The sequence below is a fragment of the Carcharodon carcharias genome, chromosome 7, assembly GCF_017639515.1.
Source record: "Carcharodon carcharias isolate sCarCar2 chromosome 7, sCarCar2.pri, whole genome shotgun sequence".
Lineage (NCBI taxonomy): Eukaryota > Metazoa > Chordata > Chondrichthyes > Lamniformes > Lamnidae > Carcharodon > Carcharodon carcharias.
Genome location: NC_054473.1, coordinates 143,606,365 through 143,630,954, shown reverse-complemented (window position 1 = coordinate 143,630,954; position 24,590 = coordinate 143,606,365). Strand labels below are relative to the sequence as shown.

The window sequence follows — 24,590 nt, the reverse complement described above, 5'->3', positions numbered from 1 at the left end:
CAAGGTCTTAGATTCTATTTGTTGTCAAACAACCTAAGTTACCATGTAATTTTAGACCTGTATCAGTAGAACATCTGGCTTGAAAAAGGAAGCAATATTTACTTATGAGATATGGTAAGGCTGTGATAAGGAGTACCTCATTTAATATTCAATAACGGCTGAGTTATTGGCTTTTTAGTATAACCATTTAGAAAAACAAAATGCCCTCTATACAGACTACCTACCTAACGTGAGACCCTTTAGTTTTAATGCAGCCCTTCCAAACTTTCGCATGATGCACCGAAAATAATCATGTTGTATCTACCTATGATTGTAATAAGGAAGGAGGGGGGAAAACTAGCATTCTCTACACATTGAAGACCCTTGAACATACAATATTAATGTTGGATTCTTCTTTGTAGTGTTGCATTCCATTGTATTAATGCTGTATAAATGTTTTTAAAAACTTGTCCAATGTTAGCTGAAGATCTTCAAAATGAAAGAGCTTATCTAATAACTTTGAGTTATTGTGAAATTTTCTGAAAACACAATACCCATCTTTCAAAAAAATTCACCCAATAGGATTTTTACCCTTTGAACAAACAGATCCTTCGAGCAGGGAAGCCGGAGTACTGATTTACTTTCAGGCAAGGAAGGCTCATTTTCCTCTTCATTTTATGAACAAACATCAATTCTACCCAAAACTGCTCAGTATAATGAAATATTAACCGCAATTGCAGGTAAAAAGCAAAGAATTAAACTCTTAAGAATGCATTTGTATACCCTATTTCCAATCCTCTGACAGACCAAATGGAGAAATCTCCAATGTTATAAATTAAAAAAGAACTCCCAACAAAATCATATTCCATCATGGAAATCTGTACTAAATAATTACCAAACTAATCACTAACAAATGCAAAATTAAACAAGCTGGGGCAACAATTTTAGCAACACCAAATTATACATTAATGACAAATCATTTATGACTAATCTCACTGAAGGAACTTAATGAGAGCATAAGTTCTACACTTCCCATGCAGTCATTCGCTTTCAAAATTAAGTTAGGTGAAGAGCCAAGGTCCACAGTGCAAGACACCATCAAAAGATGGGGTAAATCAAGTGATCAGCAATCAAAATCCTGTTTTTTGAAATGGAAAAAAATTAATATTCTTTCCTAGGACATCAAAATTGTTAGAGATGTGCAATGAGTTCTGTTCTCAAATGCAGAAAATGGAAGAGCATTTAAAACACATCTGGAACTTGAGAATCAAGGAAGGCAAATTCAAAATGTCAATCATATTGCACATTGATAAAAAATGAAGTTAAGAGCAAAAGAGAAAGCATGAACCCTAAAGAAGGATCACATAACACACATTTTCTCCCTTCTTTAAGCCACAAGAATTTGCTTTAAACAGAAGTTCAATATATTACACCAAATAATTTACATGTTCAAACAAATGCATTACAAAGAAAAAGGGAAACCTTTATTAAGTTCAAACACCTACTTATTCTTCAGTTGTTACAGAAGACATCTCTTTACTTTAAAATACTATCACATTGTAACACACTGAGAACTAAGGTTTCTGAAGTGATTGTGGGTTTTTCTCCCTCCTCCTGCAAAATAATTAGAAACTTCATTTAACAGGTGTATATCAATACATTAAAGAAATTTAATTACTTTAATTGGGATATACTGAACATATTGTTTCTCAGCAAATCAACGCAGCACTGTTACAATGCTCAGTAAAAAAAAGCAGTCAAGTGAACTGTTGTACAAATCTGGCCAAGATAATACTGTACGGTGATATTTACTCAACTTGTTCCTGTTGATATAATTGCTTTTAGCAACATAAAGAACCGCATGTCAGAGTACTTTAAGTCTCCATAAAATAGTATCACCATACAATAGAATCTTTTAAAAAAAGTTGTCATAAAACAGAATGGAGAAAATTTTAACAAGCATCTAACAAATAAAACAACCACTGCGAAAGATACATTTATTAAAAGGTTTTCCTAACCCTTTCAAAACCATTCATGGCGACATTTAAAAGTTACAAAAAAATGGTCCTTATACATGACATTGGGCATACACCTTTCGAAAGGAACTTGAACTTACAATGGGATCTTTCTAAAACGCTAAAATACTACAGTTTACAATTCAGTCTGAGACTATTCATCAAGGTGTTCATGGTATTCGTTCGGTGTGGTGTCTTATACTTCTGGTGCTCTTCAAACAATGTTGTGTTGGATATACAAACTCCTCTTCAAAGCAATGTGCATTCTGATGCTTCGAGTGGCCACTCCTTACTGCAGCTGGAGCCGAGCACCTAGTTTTAATGGATGACCTATAATAGAAAAAAATTACTTCCTGTACAAGAATTTCCACCCAGTAACAAGTTCAGGCTGCATCATTTTACAATGCACTTGTTTTTAAATAAGGCTGCAGCACAGAGGAAGTTCATTCATAAGAACAAAAACTTGAAATAGGAATAAGCCATAAAGCCCATCAATAAGATCATACCTGATCCTGTATCTTAACTTCAATTCCCCATCCTATATTCCTCAATTCCCTTAGTGTCCAAATATCCATCAACCCCCATTGTGAATGTACTTAATGACTGGCCATTTACAGCAGCCTTGGGTAGGGAATTTCGAAGATTCACAACCCTCTGAGGACATTTCTCATCTTGATACGAGTTATCAAGTGAACCTTCATTGCATCCCCTCAAAGGTAAGTATATCCTTCCTTGTGTAAGTACAGTACTTCAATGGTGTGGTCTCACCAAAGACCCATATAATTGCAGAAATAATTTCTTTCTTACCCAAATCCCAATACATAACATCCATTTGCCTTCTTTTCTATTCTTCACACCAAGAGTAATTTTATATTTTCCTATATTGTACTCCATTTGTCACTCACTTAATCTGTCCATCCTTTGCAGCCTCTGTTATCCTCAACATACAAAGCTGGGTGGAAAAGTGTTGTCAGCAAACATGGATCTATTACACTCAGTCCCCTCAGCTAATTCATCAATATAGTCTGTAAATAGCTGAGACCAAAGCACTGGTCCTTCGCACACCCCACTAGTCACAGCCTACCAACCAAAAAATAACCCATTTCATTTTACTGTTTGCATCACTGACAGAGAGCATCCAGAAGAAATGAGAACTGTTATCAACACCGAATTCTAAAAAAATAATTTTGCCTCTGCAGCAATGCTTTCTTTTAGCTATCTCTTGGTTTTACTGATCATTTTAATCTGTTTCTGTACATTTCTACTTGCAAGCTAAGTAAACTTTTTTCCTTCGAGGCTTGTAAGGGTCATAATTTGCCTATTTCATTTTTAATTTTTGCAAATCCACTTAGTTACATTTGTTTAATCAGAGTTGCTAATTCTAGATATGTATTATTCCTACATCCTCTGCATTTTTAAATAAGGGATATATTTTGCTCTATTGATGCATTGTTGAATATCATCCTCTAATCGATTTGCTTCAGTCATTCCTTCACTTCTTTCAAATTAGCCCTTTTAAAGATAGAAACATAGCTCCTGACATTTGGCACATCTGAATTAAAGGTTGTGGCCCAAATATTTGGGTATCCAGACTGTCAGAGATTGGATGCAAGTTGGGTGATGGACGCCAGAACCCTGAGAAATCACATACACATGTACTGAAATTGCCAGTGAAGTTTCACTGATTTCCACTGCCCGGGACTCTCTGCAAACATCTCTGACACTGAGATGAGTGTCGGATACTTGGGCCAGATAGGCTGGACTTACAGGGATACTTACCCAGGAAACGCTACACTGATTAATAGCTGGTCTAACTCAGAGATTAGCCAGCGTAACTCAACTGAGCACTACAACAGACTCCCCCAAATCATCCCTCCCCAACCTGACCACACCCTCTCAACCCAGCTACAAACTCACCCACTCACTTGAGAGACTTGAGACTTTAAACACTTGTCTGAATATGGCAGCTACTGCCATGAAAAGTGGGCATGTTTCGTCCTTGTTCATCTTTGCTTGTGCTCGACAGTCTGCCCTGTGTATATCTGCGCTGACCCATCTGTGCTTCAGCTGAGACAAGTCCTGGCTGAAAAATTGCAAAACGGTCGGGTTGCAGAAATCTTTGTGGGCAGCGCCAATGCATGCATCGATGCTGACCAGAAGATCTGGGCTCATGTTAGATCCGATCATTCAATAATATTTCTCCACCAGGAATAATGGATCTACCATTTCCTGTTCCTTGTCAAGACATAGATCAAATAAAAGGAATTTATTCTGTAAACTTAATTAGCAATATAGTAATTGACCAGAGAACAGATAGATTGTATGAACGTTGGGGAAAGACAACATTCCGCAGCTTAAAAGAGTTCCACGTAGAAATGTAACGATGTCTTTTTAGCTATTGAAAAATTGATGTTACCCAAGGTGAAAATATTTTTTAAAAATAAGTCAGATAGCTCTTGCACAGTTTTGTGGATTTTTATCCACAGCGTGACACAATACAGGAAACCAGAAAGACATCTTTGAAATGCAAAGTTCATTACCCTGGAAAGCTATGCTCCGAAAATGACATGAAAAAATATAATATTCTGAGTTCAGAATATAATATCATTACAAGATATTATAATCTTGTAATGCTTGAAGTTATATTCAAGATATTTGACCGAATGCAAAATAATTGGGAGATAAACACTAACCCGGAGCAGGAAGAAGAGCCCTGATTGGCCGATCACCCAAAAGCGGAGGTTTCTTCTGAGAAAGGGGAGCATGACCCAAAAGAGGTGGCCTGCCTGGTGTTGGAAGAAGAGGTTTAGGCTTGTTGGAGGGTTGTGAAACACTGCCTACATCGTAGTAACCTTCAGTTCCAGTGGGTTGTTGAACAAGAGAAGCTGGAAAACAAAAGTTTAAGACATAAATGCACACTAACATACAGCTTGCACCTAATCTAAATCTTTTAATCACTAAATTCCACCTACTGCTATTATTTAAGTTGTTTAATTCAAATTGCTGTACTTTGCAAAGTAACTTGAAATTATCAGCAGAATACACAAGTATAAGGTCAGTAAGTTATTTTATAATTGGTAAAGTATAATTTTGCAAGTGTTATACATCCAAGCAAGATTGGAATAGATTTTCCCTTCCTCAGAAATTTACTGAAGCAAAGGTCCCAAAATAATTATCAATGTTATTTTAAAAAAAAGGAGCTGGGCACATTATGAAAGTAAAATAATGGAAATGGCACCTATACAATGCAACCTGTTCAAATTGAACAACAACCATTTAAAACATTGCACTGAAATCTTGAAATATGCTCACTTACCTTCGTGTGGCCATTGATAAAGTTCAGTTCCCCCTTCTTGGAAGCTTTGCCAATTACTGTTTGCCTCTATCAAAACAAATATATGTTAAGTTTGCAACAATTATAAAAACCTGCACATTTGGAGACAGCAGCTCATAAATCAAGGCTCTCAATCAGTGATTCAACTGAAACTTCTGTACAGTGCTATAGCAGGGATGCCCAATCTGCACCCCTAAGGCTACATATGGCATGACCCCATGGCAATCTGGCTGTCAAAGCCCACACAACAGAATTCTAGTTGTGCTTACATTTCTTGGTTGCCTGGTTTCAATTTTGTGGTCTTGGAAGTTTTTAGTGTGGGTGGACAAATCCTAAAATCAGAATACCAAGATGTGTCAGTAAGAACAACTTGAGGTACATGTAAATTTACTGGTGCATTTGAATGCAGTGCATGATTCTTTTCTCAAGGAACTCAGTTTCTGACATGCACTAATCAGAGAGGGAGTGACTTCACCAGCAGCTGTCGACCACTGACCCATCCCTAGCAGGATTATCTTCATGTGCAGTGATTGTGAAGTCTGTGTTTTGCAGCAGGTAACAGGATTGAATTTAGGGGCAGAACCAATATTTAGTGCTGTTGAATAAGTGCCTGCATAATCAACCCGTTACTGTTATTTGAGCCTCTGCACAAGCAGGCAAGAGATTGGCACTGGCAATGATCAAAAAAGCAATCTGGCAGCTCCCTCAATGACACTGCACTGGTCACAGTTGTAACCTTTAGAAATTCAACCATCCCTCAAAACTTTTTCCGGTAATGCATCTTACCCTTGAGGTTTTTGAGCAACATTAACATGAAGTGTCTAGTCTTGATGCAATTTTCCATAAGTGGCACATATGGTAATAAATCTATACAACAGTTTGAAGTAACCTATGTTGCACATTAATTCTCAATCGCGATATTTAATTGAAAATGTTAGCAGTGAAACTACTTTCAATACACAGCTGCTGAGATTGAGTGGATTCCATCAATATAGCCTCACTCGACAGACAAAATGATTAAATTCTCAACTAACCTCCTTCAAGGTCCTCTTTTCTTTTGTTCAAGTAGTCAACCACTTTTTGAAGCTCCTCAGCATAAAGGTGCTTGCCATCACCTAGCAGAAAGAGGAGATGCCGAACGCTGCTTGGCACAACATGACTTTCATCATAAGATTCACGATGAAGGTAGTCATCTGCCAAATTAGCTGCTTTGTGCGCAATCTCAAGTCGTTCTTTTTCCAGATTTTCACCAAATATGCGTTGGTGCTCACGAGAAATCAGGTCCAAAGCATCTTCCAAAGGCATATTACGATGTTCTGCTCGAGAGAGGTAACGTTATTTTTGATCTGATATGAAAGCTCTTCAGTGTGTAAAGGTGCGCATTGAGGATATTTTTGTAATTTACTAGCAAGTATTAGGAAATAAACCAACACTGGCACCGTCACTGGGATTTCAATGAAGTGGGATGGAAAAACAACCAAGATAGATTTTGCGTAGACACAACATGAACTACTGAACATTTGCACAAAAATGAAGATTTTCATTTATATAGCACTGCAGTCTAAATCCACCCTTAATACCCATCACAAGCTTTGGAGATTCTTTTATTTTTGTACATGGCTGGACTACCCATCACTCATATGACCCATGGTGGGGGGGAGGGGAGCAGGGGTTTATGGGGAGTAAAGTGAGGAGGGAGGCAGCCTAAATGTATGTCTATGGAGAGAGGGGTTTTAAACCTGTCATACAAAAGGTTATGTTATGCGTGCATTAGAACAAAAGGCATTTATGTATATCAAGTCTCTCATTTCTCTGCAATCATATTCAGCCCACACACTAACTGATATATCAAAAGATTGGGCACCTCAGTTGTAGGCTTCAAGTCTGGCATGGGTGTTGGAAGCAATTTGAGGTGATAAACTGTTTGAGCATGAAGGATATTATATTAATATGTCTGACAGTATAAAACTGGTGAAACAATGATTTAAAATACAAGCTATCTGTAAATTATTTTTAATGCTGACCATACAGCAGAGTTTTTAAAGCAACTAATTGGTGTTAGTTAAAGTAATCTTATAATCCAAATTTTGAAGTGTTTCATATAGCACAGGGAAAGTTCAGTGTCTTTAATTAGGGAAGAAACAACAAAATTTAAAATTCCACTATTAGCAGTCCAGTGATGTCTGAAACATTGGCCACATGGATACTGTGAGCTTGTCAATAATGAATTCTATGATTGAACAGGATGATTACACTCATTTGCTCAGGTTAAGAAAATGAAGCACAGCCACTTAGGCAGCAGAAACCACATCCCACAGATAGGTGAAAATAAATTAAACTATTGTTTGTGTCAGCACCAGCTTAAAAGAGTGATGAACTACATCGAAACAAAAATCTATAACCTCTCTTCACTGAAATGGAAAGTTTACAAAAACCGGTTCCTCCAAAGACTAATAGTTGCGTCCAAAGAATCAAAAAGTAACCCACTGCTTAAAGATATTGCATGCTAAATATGTTGTCTAGGAAAATGGATTTTGGTCACATGTAATCGCACAAATTCGCATGGGAAAAGGAATCTCAAACTTTTGCAGACACATGGCAGGTGATACCAACTTATTGCATTGTGGTTAGACCACATTTCTTCAGTGAGCTCCAATATCAGTCAGGTAATCAAGTACCAAGCAAAGGAGCAGTGCTTCACTGCAAGAAGCATCAGGCAGTTAAAAAGTCAGTTCAAGATGTTTAGACATTCTTCCTCAAAAGCAGAAACCCACCAGCACTTTGCTTGCCTATCAAATAAGAAACTGTACATGATGCAGGAATCAATTTCAAATACATTTTTCTAGTACAAAAAAACTATTAAAATACTTTGGAAAGAAATACCTCAATAGAGCCAAACGATGAATATTATTGTTTGGAAGTATCTAATTTGGCTCAGGAACAATGAGCATCAAGTTACTTAAGAATACTACAAAAATTTCAATAAAAACATAAGAACATCATTGGGGCTCTATACATCAAGAATTCTAGTATTTTTATGGAAACTGAATATGTACCTTTGTGGCCTGCATACAAAATAATCACCGTGCAAGATGAAAGAGACTGATGTTCTCCACCAACAACGACACAAAATGGGGAACCTTCTTCTCGAACATCTTTCAAAGCAGTATCAAGAGCCAACTCTAATTTAAGGTACACAAGATCCACGAGAAGTCCCAGTTCTTGCACTCGTCGCCCTACCAGTTTGGCATAATCCCTTAAAATTCAAAGATTGAATATTTTCCAGTTAGGTACTCTAGCAAGATTGAAAATACTATTAAGTTGCTAGCGTTTCACACAATGTTTTTTTTTTGAAAAACAATACCCAGTGCAAGACCCTAAAATAACTGAGTACATTTGCAGATGAGGATTTCTGATTTTTAATTACAAATGGACAAAACTTGGTTTAAATTCTTATAATGGCAATGACTCACTTCCCAAGTGCACAGACATTTCCCTGATTAGGGAGACATTTAAGCCAATGCTTTCGGAAACTAAGTCTAAAAGCTGAAGCTAAACCATATTTTACAACAAACATTTCAAACAAGAGGCTAGTCATAGCTTAACAATTTAATAGAAATTGTATGTTACTTTCTTAAGCAACTGTTCGAGTGCAAGGCCAATGGAGGGTTATACCCTCAATTTTTTAAGATTTTAGGTCAGGTTTAAATAGCTGGGCATCCAATCTCCATTGCAACACAGGACTAATTGTCAAAGATATAGTGGGTTGACTAGTTAGCTAATGAGAATCTATAATTTAAAATCAATATTCATTGACAAACCTCCAGAATTTTGCACAGAGCTGAAGCAACAAAAATGGCAAATTTAGCAACTTATTCTTTAATTCGAGATAAACATCGCATGTTCCACGATTATAACAATTAGATAGCTTCTGGATTGAAATGGCTCAGATGAATTTAAAGCAAGATTCCTGCTCAAAAAAAATTCAGATGGTGGTCATCAATTGCACCTAGATAAATTACTGTTCATCATAATGGAGTATGTGCCCCAACGATCTTTGTACAACCTTTACACTGCTGGCAATTCCAAGGTGATTCCAATTGCCCAAGGTTGACCATTTCTCAGCTTACACATTGTGACAATGAAACATATTACAACTGAAGAAAGCCAGGTATCATCAACTTTTTTCCCTGTAATATTAACCCCATGCAACTAAAGATCAAGAAAATGTAAGTTTTGAACGCTTCAGCTTCCTTCTCTATACGTTTCAAATAAAACCAATTTGAACATTTCCTCATCTAACCATGAAAACTACCTCATTCTCCTAAGTCCCAGTTTATAAAACCTGGCTTAGGAATGCTGGAAGCTGGTTAAGGCTGTTTTCCCAGTCAAGTGATTGACTTAGTTACTTCAGATGCAAACGCTTCAATTTTATCACAGCTATCATACAGTAGACATACACAAACTACACATTATAAACCTAAATCCCACTCCAAGATGTATAAGCTAATTTGTGAATTGAACCTGTATAATTTACAAATGAATCTCAGAAATGCTGCAATGAGATATGTTATTCCCTAATCATGCAACCTCCACCAATCCCAAAAAGTACACAAACATTAGATCCTTAGCCAGTATCAGCTATCCAGTACAAAAATTTTTACTAAAGGCTACCTCTTTGATTTGTAGTAGCTTCTGCACATGAAGATAATCATGTGATTCAAAAAACTACTCAAAATTCACTGAAAAGCAAATTAATTTTCTTAAATTTATTCATCCAGCATGGTCAACATTACATCTTCTACTAAGTCTTTTACAGTCAAATTTGGTTTCCTGGTCTGTATATACTGCTGTCCAAATATTTCCAGCCATATTTGCATTATTAAAAAACTGCGATTATTTCCTAAAAAGCTTTGCTTCTAGTGCAACTTTATTGCACAAGCCACCAGTTGAATTATGTGCTCAAATTAAGAATATTGCAGCCTACATTATGAATTTCACAGGCAACATAATGGTCCAGGTTGCGCAGTTGTAATGACTTTCAGATTTGCCATCATTACTCATTGAAACTGATATCAATATCTAGCATTTGCACATGCACGGTTAAACATAGAAATCCAGAAGTTGCTGTCAGTGGTTTCCTGCTCCTTCATGGGTTACTCTGAAGTCCTTTTTATTCTTTCACGGGGTGTGGACATCGCTGGCTAGGCCAGCATTTATTGGATAACCCTAAATGCTCTTGAGAAGGTGGTGGTGAGCTACTTTCATGAACCGCCCCGCGGTTCATGTGTTGTAGGAACTCCCACAGTGCTGTTAGGAAGTTTCAGGATTTTCACCTTTTATGCTGTTAGTCTCACTGTAGAAACTTTCAAAATGTTATAGCTTGTTGAATGAGGTGTAACTGGGTTTTAATAGTGCACTAAGCCATAATTACTTCTGACCAATCTCTCTGGCCCTGAAAAATTAATTTTATGATATGCCAAATTGCTTCATTATGATTAAAAAAAGATTTTTAAACAAAGTTCATGTTCCAGTTACATTAATCCCAGGGGTATGTGCCAATTTTTATTTCACTCTCTAAAAAGATTACAAAGTGACAGATAATTATGGTATTAACTCCTTGGTTTGCTGTCTAAGAATATTTCAACGTGACTGGCTGCTCAGATTACTTGATGGCCTCACTGTGGCCGAATGCCAAAGATTCCACTTGAACAAAATTAAAGCTGAAAAAGTGAAATCCACCCCAGAGATTGATCGATTGTTGTAGGCAGTGTTCTTAGAGGTCGGCAGCAACCGTTGTCACTTTACCACTGACTGCAAGTTCCAGGCCATTATATGGAAGATCAATTCATATTTGGGTAGTTTGAGTAAATACTGTAAATGATTTGGTAAAACAATTTTCACAGACAAGGGCATTTTGTTTCCGAATACTAAAACTGATCCTGCACTGCACTGAAATTAAACATAAGGAAGTATTAAAGCAAATGCTAGACAATAATAAGTTCACAGTTGGTTCTCAGTGCATTAAGATGGTTAAGGCAATGAGCAGATGACAGAATCCTATTGTGCAGGAAGGTACTAAATTTCTTCCATGATCTAAACCAGGGTTGGACGTAGTCCCCATTGGGTTAGAGAACAGAAAATTCACTAGGGCTCTCACTCCTATTTGCTGTCCAGAGATCGGAGACACACACAAACATTTGGCATATATGCATACACAGTCAGGTCAGACCAGTTAGTCTCCAACTCAACGCATCTCCCTAGCTCACCAAATTCCACAACTTATGAAAGCTCAAGTATGAATAATGACCACTTGGTTGAAATTTTAGAGTGTGCCTATTTCCAATGGAACTATACTTAAAATCACAAATCAACGCCTTTAGGGGAGGCGACAAGAGGGAAAACTGAAGATCGTGAAGGAACATGCTTGATAGATCTTTTAAAAAAGAAACCTTGAGGCACATCAATTAGAGCTCTTAAGCACCTGGAATTCTACTCCTCCTTTCCACTTATATAGAATTGTAGATTAAATTTTTTTAGTAGACTAATATTCCTGCCAATGATCGAGTGTGCAAATTGATGGTCCTTTTACATTCTCTTCAAGTCATATGACATTTTCTGCAGTTAAAGTCTGGCACAGAGTCAGTGTCTCAAATGGCAATCTCAAACCTGTGCAGGATAGAAGTCTGTTTGGTGTGGATTTGCAATATGCAACAAAGAGTGCTAAAGTAATATACCAAAGGCAATTTACCCCTGTTGTTTGCTTAGGGCTATAACTACACAGTCAGCATGTTTCTCTTTATTGTAGTCATCCTCTATCTCTCTATAGAACTGCTGATAAAGCTCATCTCGGCGACTATCTTCTGGTCTGCAGCTGTCTTCTGTAAACAAGAATGTACAATCAAATAGTTAATTGATTTCTGAATACATTAACCATTTCGTTTTTGTTCTAAAATAATGACAGACTTGCGTTTATATAGTGCTTTTCATGACCACCAGATGATCCAAAGTGGTTTAGAAACAAGTTTTTTTTAAGCTTAGTCACTGCCATAATATAGGAAACATGACGGCTAATTTGCACACAGGAAGCTCTCAAGCAGCAATGTGAAAACGGCCAGATAACCTGTTTTTGTGATGCCAATTAAAGGGTAAATATTGGCCAGGACACCACGGGAAGCTCACCCATCATCCTTCTTCAACATAGTTCCATGAGATCATTTATGTCCACCTGAGAGCATAGATGGCTTGTAATTTAACATCACATCTGAAAAACATCTCTGGCAGTGCAGAATTCCCTCAGTACTGCAATGGAGTGTCAGTCTAGATTGTCATGCTCAAGTCCTGGAGCGGGATTTGAATCCACAACTTTCTGCCTCAGAGGCAAGAATGCTACTGAGTCACATCTGACATGGTTTGGTACAGATCCTATTTAATATAATGCCTCAAAAGTATGCCGACTTATTTCATGGGTGGGGAGATTAGCAAACTTTGTTAGTTAGCTGAAATTAATATAACATTTAATGTTAAAGTTGATCTGCCATGTGACACATTAGGGAAAATGTTAAATTTTAAATAATGTCCTACAACCCCTCTGTTTGAAATATTTTCATGCCTGAATGGGTGGTTTTAAAATAAAGTGGAATGTCTTTTCACACACATTTACAATCTGCAGTTTATGAGCAACTCCAAAACAATCTGCAAATTTCAAAACAGTTGACCACTAATCTATCTATTAAAATCTTACATCTTTGAATTCACAACTCGACTTCTTGTTGCTAGGAAATTTTCATGGTAGTACAGTAGTCAGCACTATATATAGTTTATGCAAGTTTGTTGTACAGTAATTACATAATCAGGCCACATGGTGGCTTTCTGCCTAGTCTGAACAGCTACAAAATACAACTCAAAATTCACAGCAGGTGACTGCTATATTATTTTCTGCTCAGGTTAAGTTTTTCTTTCAGCTTAATGGTTAGTCATCATATTTTGTGAACTGTGGACTGGCATGCATTGCCATGACCACCAGTGGCTACAGCAGCTTGGCAGATGCTAATGCTGAAAACAACCACCCAAAATGACACTTGGTAGCTTCATGTATGGCACTTGTGGTAGAACCTCTTAACTTCAGTCTTCAGCAAAGGTGCCCATATGAAGACACCCCATCTGAAATGGATTTGTTTGTTGCATGTCCATCATCTTTCATAAATGAAAGGATGCTGGTTCCCAATTGTAATTTATTGCATTTTCCTAACTTAGCGGTCTCTCAGTAACTGAGTCATCAGGCTCATTGTTCCACGCAAAAACTCAAATTGGGTTTTAACCCCTTCTGTCTTGAGCACTTCAATGTTTTCCTTCCACTTGTCAGCACAACTGACAACTATCGATCTTGTGGATTTATCTGCCAGCCAAAGTAAGTGCAGAACTTTAACGTGCATACAATTAAAATTTTAATTAATTTAATCCCTCAAATTCCAACTTGCTGCTGGCTTCAGTATGCATTGCTACCAAATATCTGAAGTGGCAGCACTGAACTGGAACACATGGTTGCAGCCATTGATAGAACAATGCCTTGACTAAAGCAGTCTAATGGTACATAATGTTTAATGCATTCTGTTCATCTGGCCAATAAAACGCACCAGAATTTTCTCATCTGTACAGACCAGATCACATGATGTTCTCCATTATTGGGCTGCAGTACACTCACCCCACTGAGAAGCATTTCCTGCTATAGAACCCCAAAACACTGACCAGTCACAACATTTTCTCCCCACGTGACATTGCTCTACTGCATATCTTAAACCCCATCACTGAGCAGCAGTTTCACAACCAGGCCACCAGCCCATTCGTTCTTCCATCATTGAGCAGATTTACATGGCAGAGGTCCTGTTCCACTCAGATCCCAAATCCTGCCCAACCAACCAAAAAGAACTTCTGCACTGATTAGCATGTCAGTGTCTCAAAACCATCCTCCCAACTGAATAAGATCAGAAGAAATAGGAGCAGGTGTAGGCCATTCAGCCCCTCAAGACTGCTTCACCATTCAAAAAGATCATGGCTGATCCGATTTTGGCCTTAACACCATTTTTGTGCCTGTTCCCCAGTAACCCTTCATTCACTTGTAGATCAAAAATCTGTCCAATTCAGTCTTGAATATATTGAATGGCCAGCCTCCAATGGTTTCAGGAAAGAATTCCAAGACCCTCAGAAGAAATTCATCCTTCCCTCAGTCTTAGATGGGACACCCATTATTTAGAAACTGCCCCCCCCAGCAAAAGTTCTAGATTCCCACACGAGGTAGGGGGGGGATAGTGTTTCCATTACCCAGTATCCCTCTCCCAACCTGAAAAGGCTAGGTCTTTCACTCATAGACCTTAATGAATTACTGGTCCTTTGTCCTAAATTCACCTTCAATGCAGATTATCATGCCTGACAAATCAGAATTTTATAAAGAAATGCCTGAAGTTGTGGGTGGGGAATGTCTATGGATATCATTTACAAGGACTCCCAAAAGTCAATAAATAAAGTTACTCATAAGAAAAAGTTGAAGCTGATGGAATTGAAAATAATTATTGAACTATTTCTGAAAATGGCTGAGCAGGAGACAGGGTAGGAATAATGAGCAGGTACTCTCATTGGTAGGATGTGACTATTGTGCCCTGCAAAGATCTGTGCTGGGGCCTCAACTACTCACAATTTATTAACAGCTCAGATGATGAGACTGTAAGCCACATACAAGTTTACAGATGATACAAAGGTAGGCAGCATTGTGAACAGTGAAGGTGGAAGCATAAAAGTGAATGGGCAAAACTGTAGCAAATAAATTATCGCTTAGGCAAATGCAAAGTCAGCCGCTTTAGAAAGGTTAGAATTGGGTAATTTCTAATTGGTCAAAAGCTAGAAACCATGGCATCCAAAGAAATCTTAATGACCCTTGTGCACAGGATATTAAAATGTCATGAGGAGGTATAGGAAATAATCGAAAAAGTGAATAGAATGCTGGCCTTTATATCTCGAGGAATAGAATTCAAGGAAGAGTCATAGGTTGCATAGCACAGGAAGCAGCCACTTGGCCTGTCGTGTTTGTGCTGGCTCTCTGCAAGATCAACTCACCTAGTCACACTCCCCCACCTTTTCCTCATTGCCCTGTAATTTTTCTCTCTCTGGATAATGACCCTGGTGGAAGTCATGCCACCGCTATACAAAAACCCGGTTAATCCATACCTGGAGTACCGTGAACAGTTCTGGACACCAGACCTTAGGGAGGATATTCTGGCTTTGGAGGGAGCACAGAGTAAATTTACCAGATTGATACCTGGACTCCAAGGGATAGATTACAAGGAAAATTTAGATTGCTGAGGGGTTACCTGATTAAAGTTTAAGATTTTATGGGGTTCAAATAGGGTACACAGAAACTTGTTTTCTAGTTGGGAAGTCTAGGTCATGAAGCTATTAATGTTTATGTTATTGGAAATTATTTTTCTTTTAGAAAGAGGTTTAGACTGTGGGTGTGTCTTAATTGGATTAAAACTAGCTAGTTTGGGCGCTTTGATGTGTACTAGTTTTGAGGTGTAAGAGAGGTAGAGTGCATTTGCAATTTTTTGAATAGAGCATTGAAAAAGGGAGATGAAAGCTAGCAGAAGCCAAGCAATATGTTTACATCACTAATAAAATTGGTACTATGAAAAGGGCTTTATTGTTAGAAGAGGAGGAGTTCAAAGGGGCTGATGATACAATGAGAATTTACATTCAATGAGTTGTGCTAGGTATAACAGACAGCAGTTGTGAGAGAGCAGGGCAGAGGCAATGCAAGATCAAAATCAATAAGCCTACCACTGCGTCTACAAAGGGACCAAAGTGAAAAGAACCTCATATTGAATTTGTAAAGTGAAAATGCTTTGCCTGATGTCTGTTGAAAGTTTATGAGTTGCTGTTGCCTTAATGGAGATTAGTTTGGGAATTTGTCGAAAGTTATGATAGTAGTAGTTTGTAGCCATATGTATATATTTAACTTATTTAAATTAATAAATGTCTCATGTACTTTGATATAAAACCTCTCGAGAGCTGGTGGTCTGATTCCTGAATTTAGAGATCATAACAATGGGGCATAGACAAACAATTAGCCATTAAGAAGTGAAATTAGGAAATAATTCTAGCTAAAAAGAATGATAAAAATTCAGAAGTTTCTTCCACAAATGGCAATTTATGCTAGGTCAACTGTTAATTTTAAATCTAGGCTTCATAAGGAATAAGGGGGTGGGGGCCGAGTACATGGAGTTAGATCACAGATGAGCAATGATCTCCCTGAATGGTGGAAAGGGCTCAAGATGGCTTAGTCCTGTTCCTATGTGGCAAAACCCAGTCAAAGTTATTTTGCAACCCACCCATCAAGTTATCGTGGCTGTGGCTCATTAACAACCACTTCAAAGCATGGGGCTGGAGGCAGAAAAGATGAGAACAAAGAGGGGCTGAGGAAAAGGAGCGCACACACAAGGAGGGGAAGAAAGAAACCCATTGAGAGTGGTGTAGGGAGGTATGACAGGGTGCGGGGGAAGAAAGCTTGAGGGGATGCAGTGTGGAGAAATATTAGTGACTGTCCCCTACCTCCTCTTTGAATACCCATTCAACTCTTATCTCATCCTCCTTTTACCCCCTCCAACTATCCATTTCACCATAAAATTACAGTTGGTAATATCTTGCCATGTGCAACACCATAGGTGAAAAGCAAATTATATTAATGTCTTTTCACTGTATGTAATGCCTATAAACATCTTTAATCAATTCTTATGTCCATATTTATGCTGGAAATTGACAATGTAACTTGCCAACTGCTGGTGTTTAAAGTCTGTTTTCCAGTTCCTCAGCTTCTCCTGCAGAGAAACGGCTATACTCTAACCACTTCCATTTCTCCAATTTCCAAACTGATGCATGCATTCTATTTAGCTATAGCAGTTAAGAATCATAAAAATAAGGACAAAATATAACACTAAAATGAGAACAAGGTACATCAGTGCACCCTGATCCAATTATCTTCCACCCTCAAGCCCTGATCTGATGGTTGCAATTGATCTTGACTCATGTATAAAAGTTCAGGGAAATCAACTAGTTTTTAAAGATCTGTAGTTATAGAAAGTGATCAGTGATCAATACTGTGGGCCCTTAAGCTAATCCAAATAAAACACAAGCCAAAATAAAACTTCCTAAGAAAATGCCAAAGCTAGGGCAATAACCCACAAAATTACATGCACTCATGTGCAGTATTCATTGTATTTTAGTTAACTGGTAAAATTCCTATCTGGATTTGCACCACATATGGCTTGTTGCTTCATAAACGATCCAAGTTTTGTTTTGAAGTAAAATTGAATTAGCAAGTAAATTTCTAGACAGCAGCAGTTATTCAACATGTATTGCTTTACATGCCTTTGCTAGTGTAATAAGTTTTCCACAGCAAATTTCTGATACACCACAAACAAGCAGATACATAACTATCAGTCATACCGCTCCAGGTGTAGTTGTAATCCTCTGTACTGTAAGGCTCAGTATAACCACCATAATATTCCAACACTTCCTGAGCCCTGAAAGGGAAGAAAAACAGAAGTTAAGTACAGATGCCTAATTTACACCCGTTTACACAATTACCTTTTTTATTTTAGTATTGCTGAAAAAGGAGACATGCTGTCAAAGCTTTTCATCTTGCATGTCAGCAATACTCAATTTCTGTATGACCAGACACTACTTATTTACTATGTTTTCTTTTGATGAATATAATTTCAAGTTTTGGAGTTAACCAATTACAAAAACAAGCGATTTAGGAAGACCACTACAAAATATTAAGATAGTTCTCCATTCCAAGCTTCAAAATAATAATTTGTCAAAATCCATTTAATTCAGGAGGTTGGGATAGAAAAGCAATGAACAAGTACATTGGGCCGGATTTTGTGGACAGTGTGAGCAACATTTGCGCTGTAACTTGCAGTAATTTGAAATTCATTTCAGTGCTTTGCTCTCTAAAGGGGATCTGAAACTTGCATGAACAGGGCAAGCAACTATGCATCTCCTTAACCAGACTGAAGAAGTCTCGATGAGCAGCACAGTGTAAATCAGGAATGGTAAATTAGAATATTTAATCAATGCCAAATTGAAAATGAAATAAAGACGGAAAGAAAGGTGGGATTAAGAGAGAGTAGAGACAAAACTGGTTCTTAAAATTATTTTTTGGTTTCTGTTTTCACAACTCTATCGGAGCCCATTTCAAGTGCTAATCACTCTTAACTATTACCCAAATAATCCTAAATTTGATTTTAATTAAGTTGAATCTGTGACCACGATCCTACTCTAGAAGCCAACAACCCCAAGCGTAAAGGACAGAATCCAGCAAATGTCCCCAAAATGCACATGAAAAATCCCAAACCAAGTAAATCTGACTTAATCATTAAACTGATGGCCTTAATTACAAATTATTCCTAAACCTGCAGATTACTGTGAACTGGACTGTATAGTGGATTAAGTGTGCTGTCTTTTCTACTTGATCTGGTACGAGTATTATGACAGAATTTTCACCCAGGATGCAATGGTCTCGAGTGAAATAAGTTTTTGCTGTTTTCCATATGCACTTATGAGTAAATTTGTCATGGGCCACACAGGCTGGAAATCAACACAAAGGTTAAGTTAATTTGACATCTCTGCTCAGCAATTAGTTGCAATGCCTCCTGGATTTTAGCTGGGCAGAGAGGAATTAACACAAAAGAATATTCAATGCTGACAGTTGTGTCAAAATAGAAAATGCGCCATGTTTACATTTAGAAATACCAACATTCATCCCCAAATTATAATTAATGCAAGTGCTGAAATCAGAAAGATATTTATGTGTCACCTGTAAGGATCAGCTCTTTCAGCTCCCAAAGGTGATCGGTCTCGCTCTAGATCTTGCCGAGTTGAGAGGATGCTATTAAAAACAGAAAACTAAATTAAGTTGGTTAACTTTCATTGAAAAGAAACATTCTGAAGATCAATACCACAAACTCCTTTTCAAAACAAAACTCGCAGATGCCTTCAGCAGTAAATGTATCATGAGATTTGGTACTGCGCAGAAGTCCCAAGTCACCTGGGGTGGTGGCTACATACATCAACCAAGTTCAGAACCTACAAACTATTCTTATTATCTCATCCTCAAATAAAAACTTTCCTCGCTCTTGATGACTATTCAGTGGCCCCTACTGAAATCAAACAATTGGATGGTCAGCTAAGACTGAGTCCAGCTCAGTTACAATAAACCCATTAACCAATTGCTTTCCGACACATTGTCCAGGCCCAGATATGTAGCAAGGCAGTGAATTTGTACCTTCAGGAGAAGAGGCATTAAATGAAAGTAAAATTGGTGGAAGAAAACAAAATACCATTGAAGGCTTTACTTAATAATGTAGTTATATCAAAGTATTAATTGCACCAATGTAATCACCCTCAAATCTGAATGCAACACAGGTAAATATGTTTTTTTATATCACTGCAGTGGGAAAGGAGAGGGCAAGAATTACTGCCCACAATGTAGTTATAGTGGATAAAGCATTACTATGGCCTGGGTTTGCAGTAGTGTATTAATGATAGAAAATTCACACAGTTCACTGAAGAATCAAGAAGCCAATGGGACCTTCACACAAGTTTATATTGAGAAACATATGCAACTCACTTAATCCACTGTCAGTGCTACATCACAATAACATAGAGCCCTGTTCCTTCACCACCGCCCCCAAAGTCCTGGGTGAATTCTTGCCCCACTTTCCAGACAACACAACATTATTACTAATGTAATTAGACCATGTTTGGTCTGTTAACCCAGAATAAACTTATCATACCTTGGTAAGGATTCCCTTGGAACATTGTATTCTGCTGTTGCAAATGAACTGGAGGAGAGAGGGAGAAGAAAGAAATAGACAAGGAAAGTCAATCTCTAGGCCTTGGTTATCAACTTTCTGCAAACTAGTCAAGAATCTTATACTTTTCACTACCAGAGAGTAGAGTTTGATTAGAAATGTAGAGACACAGAACATGATACAGTTAACCAAAAAGTTCAAAAGTTGAAGAAAATAGGCTGTATGGATTCATTTTTCAGGACATATGATAATAGTTGTTAGGTAGTGTAGAACTTGAGTATTGCTGGAAAAAAAAAAGGTTTAACCGAAGCTTTTCGACTTGTACTCATCGGGACAATTCGCAAGGATACCAATGCAAGGGAAAACAACAAATTTATACCATCTGAGAAGAGACTGCTGATTGGTTGGCAAGTGGACTCTGATTGGTAGAGGCATTGCTATGGAGAATGCACCAATTGATGGTGACTGACAGTGAACTGCCAAGCATTGTTTGAAATTTAAACCAGGCAGCTTTGCTCTGACTGGTCAAGGCATCACTCTCAGGAATGATTCAGCAAATGGCTGTCACTTATTTTGTTTAGCTGAAATAGATGCCATGTATGTACATGTTCTGTCTGCAAAGAACAGGGCCCTATGTATTAATATATGTAGTTTCCAGTGCACACAAATCAAATGGTACATTTTTCATGGAAACGCCCCTAACTATCAACACATTCTTCTCAGTATAAATTTGTTGTTTTCCCTCATTGGTATTCTTGTGAATTGTCCTGATGAATTCAAGATGAAAAACTTTGACAAAATATCTCTTTTCAGCAATACATATAATAATCCAATTTCATTTGTTTGTGCTTACTAAATAGTTTAGAGGTTTTCAATTCTCAATCAGACCAACCTATTTTCATTATAAGAACTTTTTCAGCATCAGACAGCAATATTGTAATGATTGACTATTAGGTTATTAAGCTAGGACTGTCAAACATAAGTTTAATTAAACTTTAGAATATTCACAAATACCTGAATGAAACAATGCTCAAAAACTGTAAACTAGGCATCGTAATGGACTTTTCTGGGATAAGAGGCATTTTAAAAAACACTTCTTACCTTCCATCTGGGCTGGGTCTGTGTGATGGACCTCCCCTAGGCTTTATCCAAGCAGACATCTTAACCTGCAAAAATAGAAAACTGGTTAAGAAAATGTTGCATTGCTTCAAAGTAAATGGTCTAATGGTACATACTCCATTTGGAATTCATCCAATGCCCTCAATTCTTTTTATTGTGCTTATGTCTAGCAACAGTTCAATTATAAAGGAACTGTGTAACATCAAAATGAAGTCTAGCTGAGAGGAGGATGCTAAACTTTGCAATAAACACCCAGAGATTTGCAGGCTCCAAATACACACTTACAATTAGATACATAAAAAGTTTACAATCCTTCAAAAAATTGGTAATATCAGTTGTCACAAATACCTCTACTTGCATTATACTGACAATAGGGTGTTACTTCAATTCTGGAGCTTAAAACAAAATTGTTGATTTTGCAACATCTTTAAGACACCAGTAAAATCTTCCCAATCCAACATGTTTTTCTGATATTCAGCAGTGACTGACTCAATCTACTAAACTAAAACTATTATTGCATCTTGCAGGGTTTTCCAACTGCAAATTGGTGTCCATTTATAAATCTAGACAGGATGCCATCCAGATCATGGCGCATATATCTTTGAAGTGGCCCCAAACTTTGACAAGTAACAAATTCAAGTGTCTTGGTACACTGATTGTCTCCATTTTCATATTTTTCAAATGTTAAAGCCTTGTACTTGACACTTGCAGCTGTCATTACTGTACACGGGCCACTAAAGTTTCTTGTGCTTGACAATTTAATTTCAATTAACTTGTACTGTTTTGTCTTGAATTCCCCGAGCAAGGGCATTGTTGTACAATTCGAACTTTGAAACACCAAATCACTGGAAATTTTTAATATTTGGTCGGGTGGAGGATTGCTTCAATACTGAGTTCCTACTGTTTAGTAAAATTGAAATGTACAAATTCAATCATTAGTGGTATCATGGAATCATATTTTGCTTCAATTTCTGAAACAGAAACATTGGATTAACTCTTAACTAAATGTTACCAATACACCCAAAATTGTAATCCCACTTAATTCTGTTTTCCTACTTGCTGCTTAGTTTTGTAGGTTATATTCTCATATTGAAAAATATTTTTCTTGCTAATCCCTCAAACAATTTCCCAAATGACAAGCTTTTGCCAATATTTTACTGATTCATATATCAAGGGAATCTAGGAAATCCACAGAAGTGCAGATTCCCTTTTTGGATGGAAGGACTTCTCTCAAATCCTAGCTGCATCTGCACGCTAAGGTGGTGGTAAGACAATAGAGGGGAAAAAAGCAACTCAAAGGAGCTGGCAGCCTACTATAAACCAAGGGTTACAACATCATGCTGTCTTTTTTAACAGTACATCATAGCAAGAATTATGTATAATCAATGGTGTTCCAGATTAAGAGCAACCTCTCGTTTTCAGGTCACTTGAATGTGCTGTGTTAATTTTACATTGGATGCATTTGCAGCTTATTTCTCACATTTTGCCTATTGCTTTTGTTTGTGGTGACCTTTGTGTTTTATCTAGCACACTCCTACAATTTGTGTATATCTAACAATCAGTCTGTTAACCCACTAATTCCTTTGAGATCGATGTATCCAATTCTCCACCCCTTCCCTTCTCTCTTTTTTGTCCCCCCAGACGCTAATTAAAACGCTTCAAATTCTGACTCCAGGCAGCCTTTAAGTTTTGTCTGCAACAAACTAAAAGATTGAGTCTTCAGTTCTGATTAAGCATTCACACTGGTAACACAATGACCTGTCTTTTCTCTTTAGAGAAATGTGAACTATAATGAAAAACTTTGGCAAACACAATTCTTCAAATGTGAAGTATGGTTTGAAACTAGGTGAAGTATTCCTTTTTAAAAGCTTAACTCCTGTATAATAAATGTGCATACATTGGAATTGTCAGGAAGTCTGTTTCAAACATCGATACAGAAATAGTAGTTACGCTTTCTCCCAAATGGCCAATTTTCATGTGCCTAGGTAACAAGGAAACAAACTCCCTGCCCAAGAAATACCTAGACCAATTGTAACTGCTCTACAGCTAACTCACCACACCACCCAGGAACTTGGACTCCCTTGTTTGTAAAGATCTATTGCTATTACCAACTAAGCCACTCAAGGCCCCATATGTCTCATTTTAAAAGTAGCTCCTCTTCACTATTGATATTCTTATAAATGTCTTGACAACCAAAGTTGGAATGATGCCCAGACAAGTGCCCATCATAACCAAATCAGGTACATTTCATGCTACATAAATTTTAATTTACCAGTATAACTTTAAAGGTGGTCAAACATATATATATATACACCCCTCCAGAAAAAATGCAAAGGATTACAACTATAACCAACATAACTCACCTTCTGAATTATAATTATAAATAAGGAGACTTCTCAATTTACTGTTGAACCTTCAAGCTTTAACAGTGGAAACTAAAGACAGAGATTAAAGTGGTAACAGAGGGGAGTGTTAAACATAAATGTTAATATATCTTTTCGCTTCATAGATTCGACCGACCAGCTATATTTGTATTTTTATTTTAGATTACCAACATTTGCAATTTTGTTTGTGAGATGCAATGCCTGAATAATTTGCTATAAGTTACATTACGTTATTTTTTTTCAAAGAGAAGTGCGGAATGAAGAAAAATCGTTGATAACTGCGTGTGCGAATGCATTAAGAAAACTAAAAATAACCCATCCAAGACACGCTGAGAATATCGGCGCTGCACTGGGCGACTGTTTCTCGGTGAGTTTAAAAAACAAGAGACTCGGTAAAAACGGGCGACCTCACAACATGGCCACCGACTCTGGGCTGAATAAAAGTTTGGGATGTCTCCATCGTTGAGGGAGACTGAAACAAATCGGAACATGGGCCTAGCGAAACCGCCAACGGCGCGGGTTGAGGAGAAGAGAAAAGGCCGGTCGGGCCCAGACAGAGCGAACGGTCGCAAGGCCTCTGCTTGCGGTAAGGAGGAGCAGCAGCGGCGGCAGCTGGGCCGAGCCTGGGCCTCACCGCCATCCAAAACTAAACAAAGGGGGGGGGGGGGGGGGGAAATCAGCTAAAGTAAAACCTGAGCAGGGGCAGCGATGCAAAAAGAAAATAAAACGGAGAGTTAGTGGCCCGGGTGACGGCAATCCTGCGGGGGAGGAGGGGACCCCCTCAGATTAAAATGAAACCTCGATTCACCTCCTGCTGCTCTCGCTCGCCTCAGCCGCCAACCTGAACCGGAGCCGGAAACACAACCAGAAACGGCACCTGACCCCACCCCTT

At 37.8% G+C, this 24,590-nt stretch overlaps 1 protein-coding gene across 1 annotated transcript; it reads right to left on the bottom strand.

The window, feature by feature from the left end:
- Positions 1-1,441: 1,441 nt before the first annotated feature.
- On the bottom strand, positions 1,442-24,585 carry LOC121279850 (nuclear receptor coactivator 5-like). The gene is made up of 12 exons (XM_041191307.1): positions 24,507-24,585; positions 23,678-23,749; positions 21,297-21,361; positions 20,178-20,225; positions 19,199-19,270; positions 17,824-17,900; positions 12,080-12,209; positions 8,385-8,584; positions 6,363-6,644; positions 5,311-5,376; positions 4,688-4,879; positions 1,442-2,324 (listed from the first exon to the last, which is right to left on the bottom strand). Exons 3-12 carry the CDS (start codon positions 21,353-21,355, stop codon positions 2,284-2,286), a joined length of 1,167 nt encoding a protein of 388 aa, XP_041047241.1. The 5' UTR covers positions 21,356-21,361; positions 23,678-23,749; positions 24,507-24,585; the 3' UTR covers positions 1,442-2,283.
- Between the last annotated feature and the right edge of the window lie 5 nt (positions 24,586-24,590).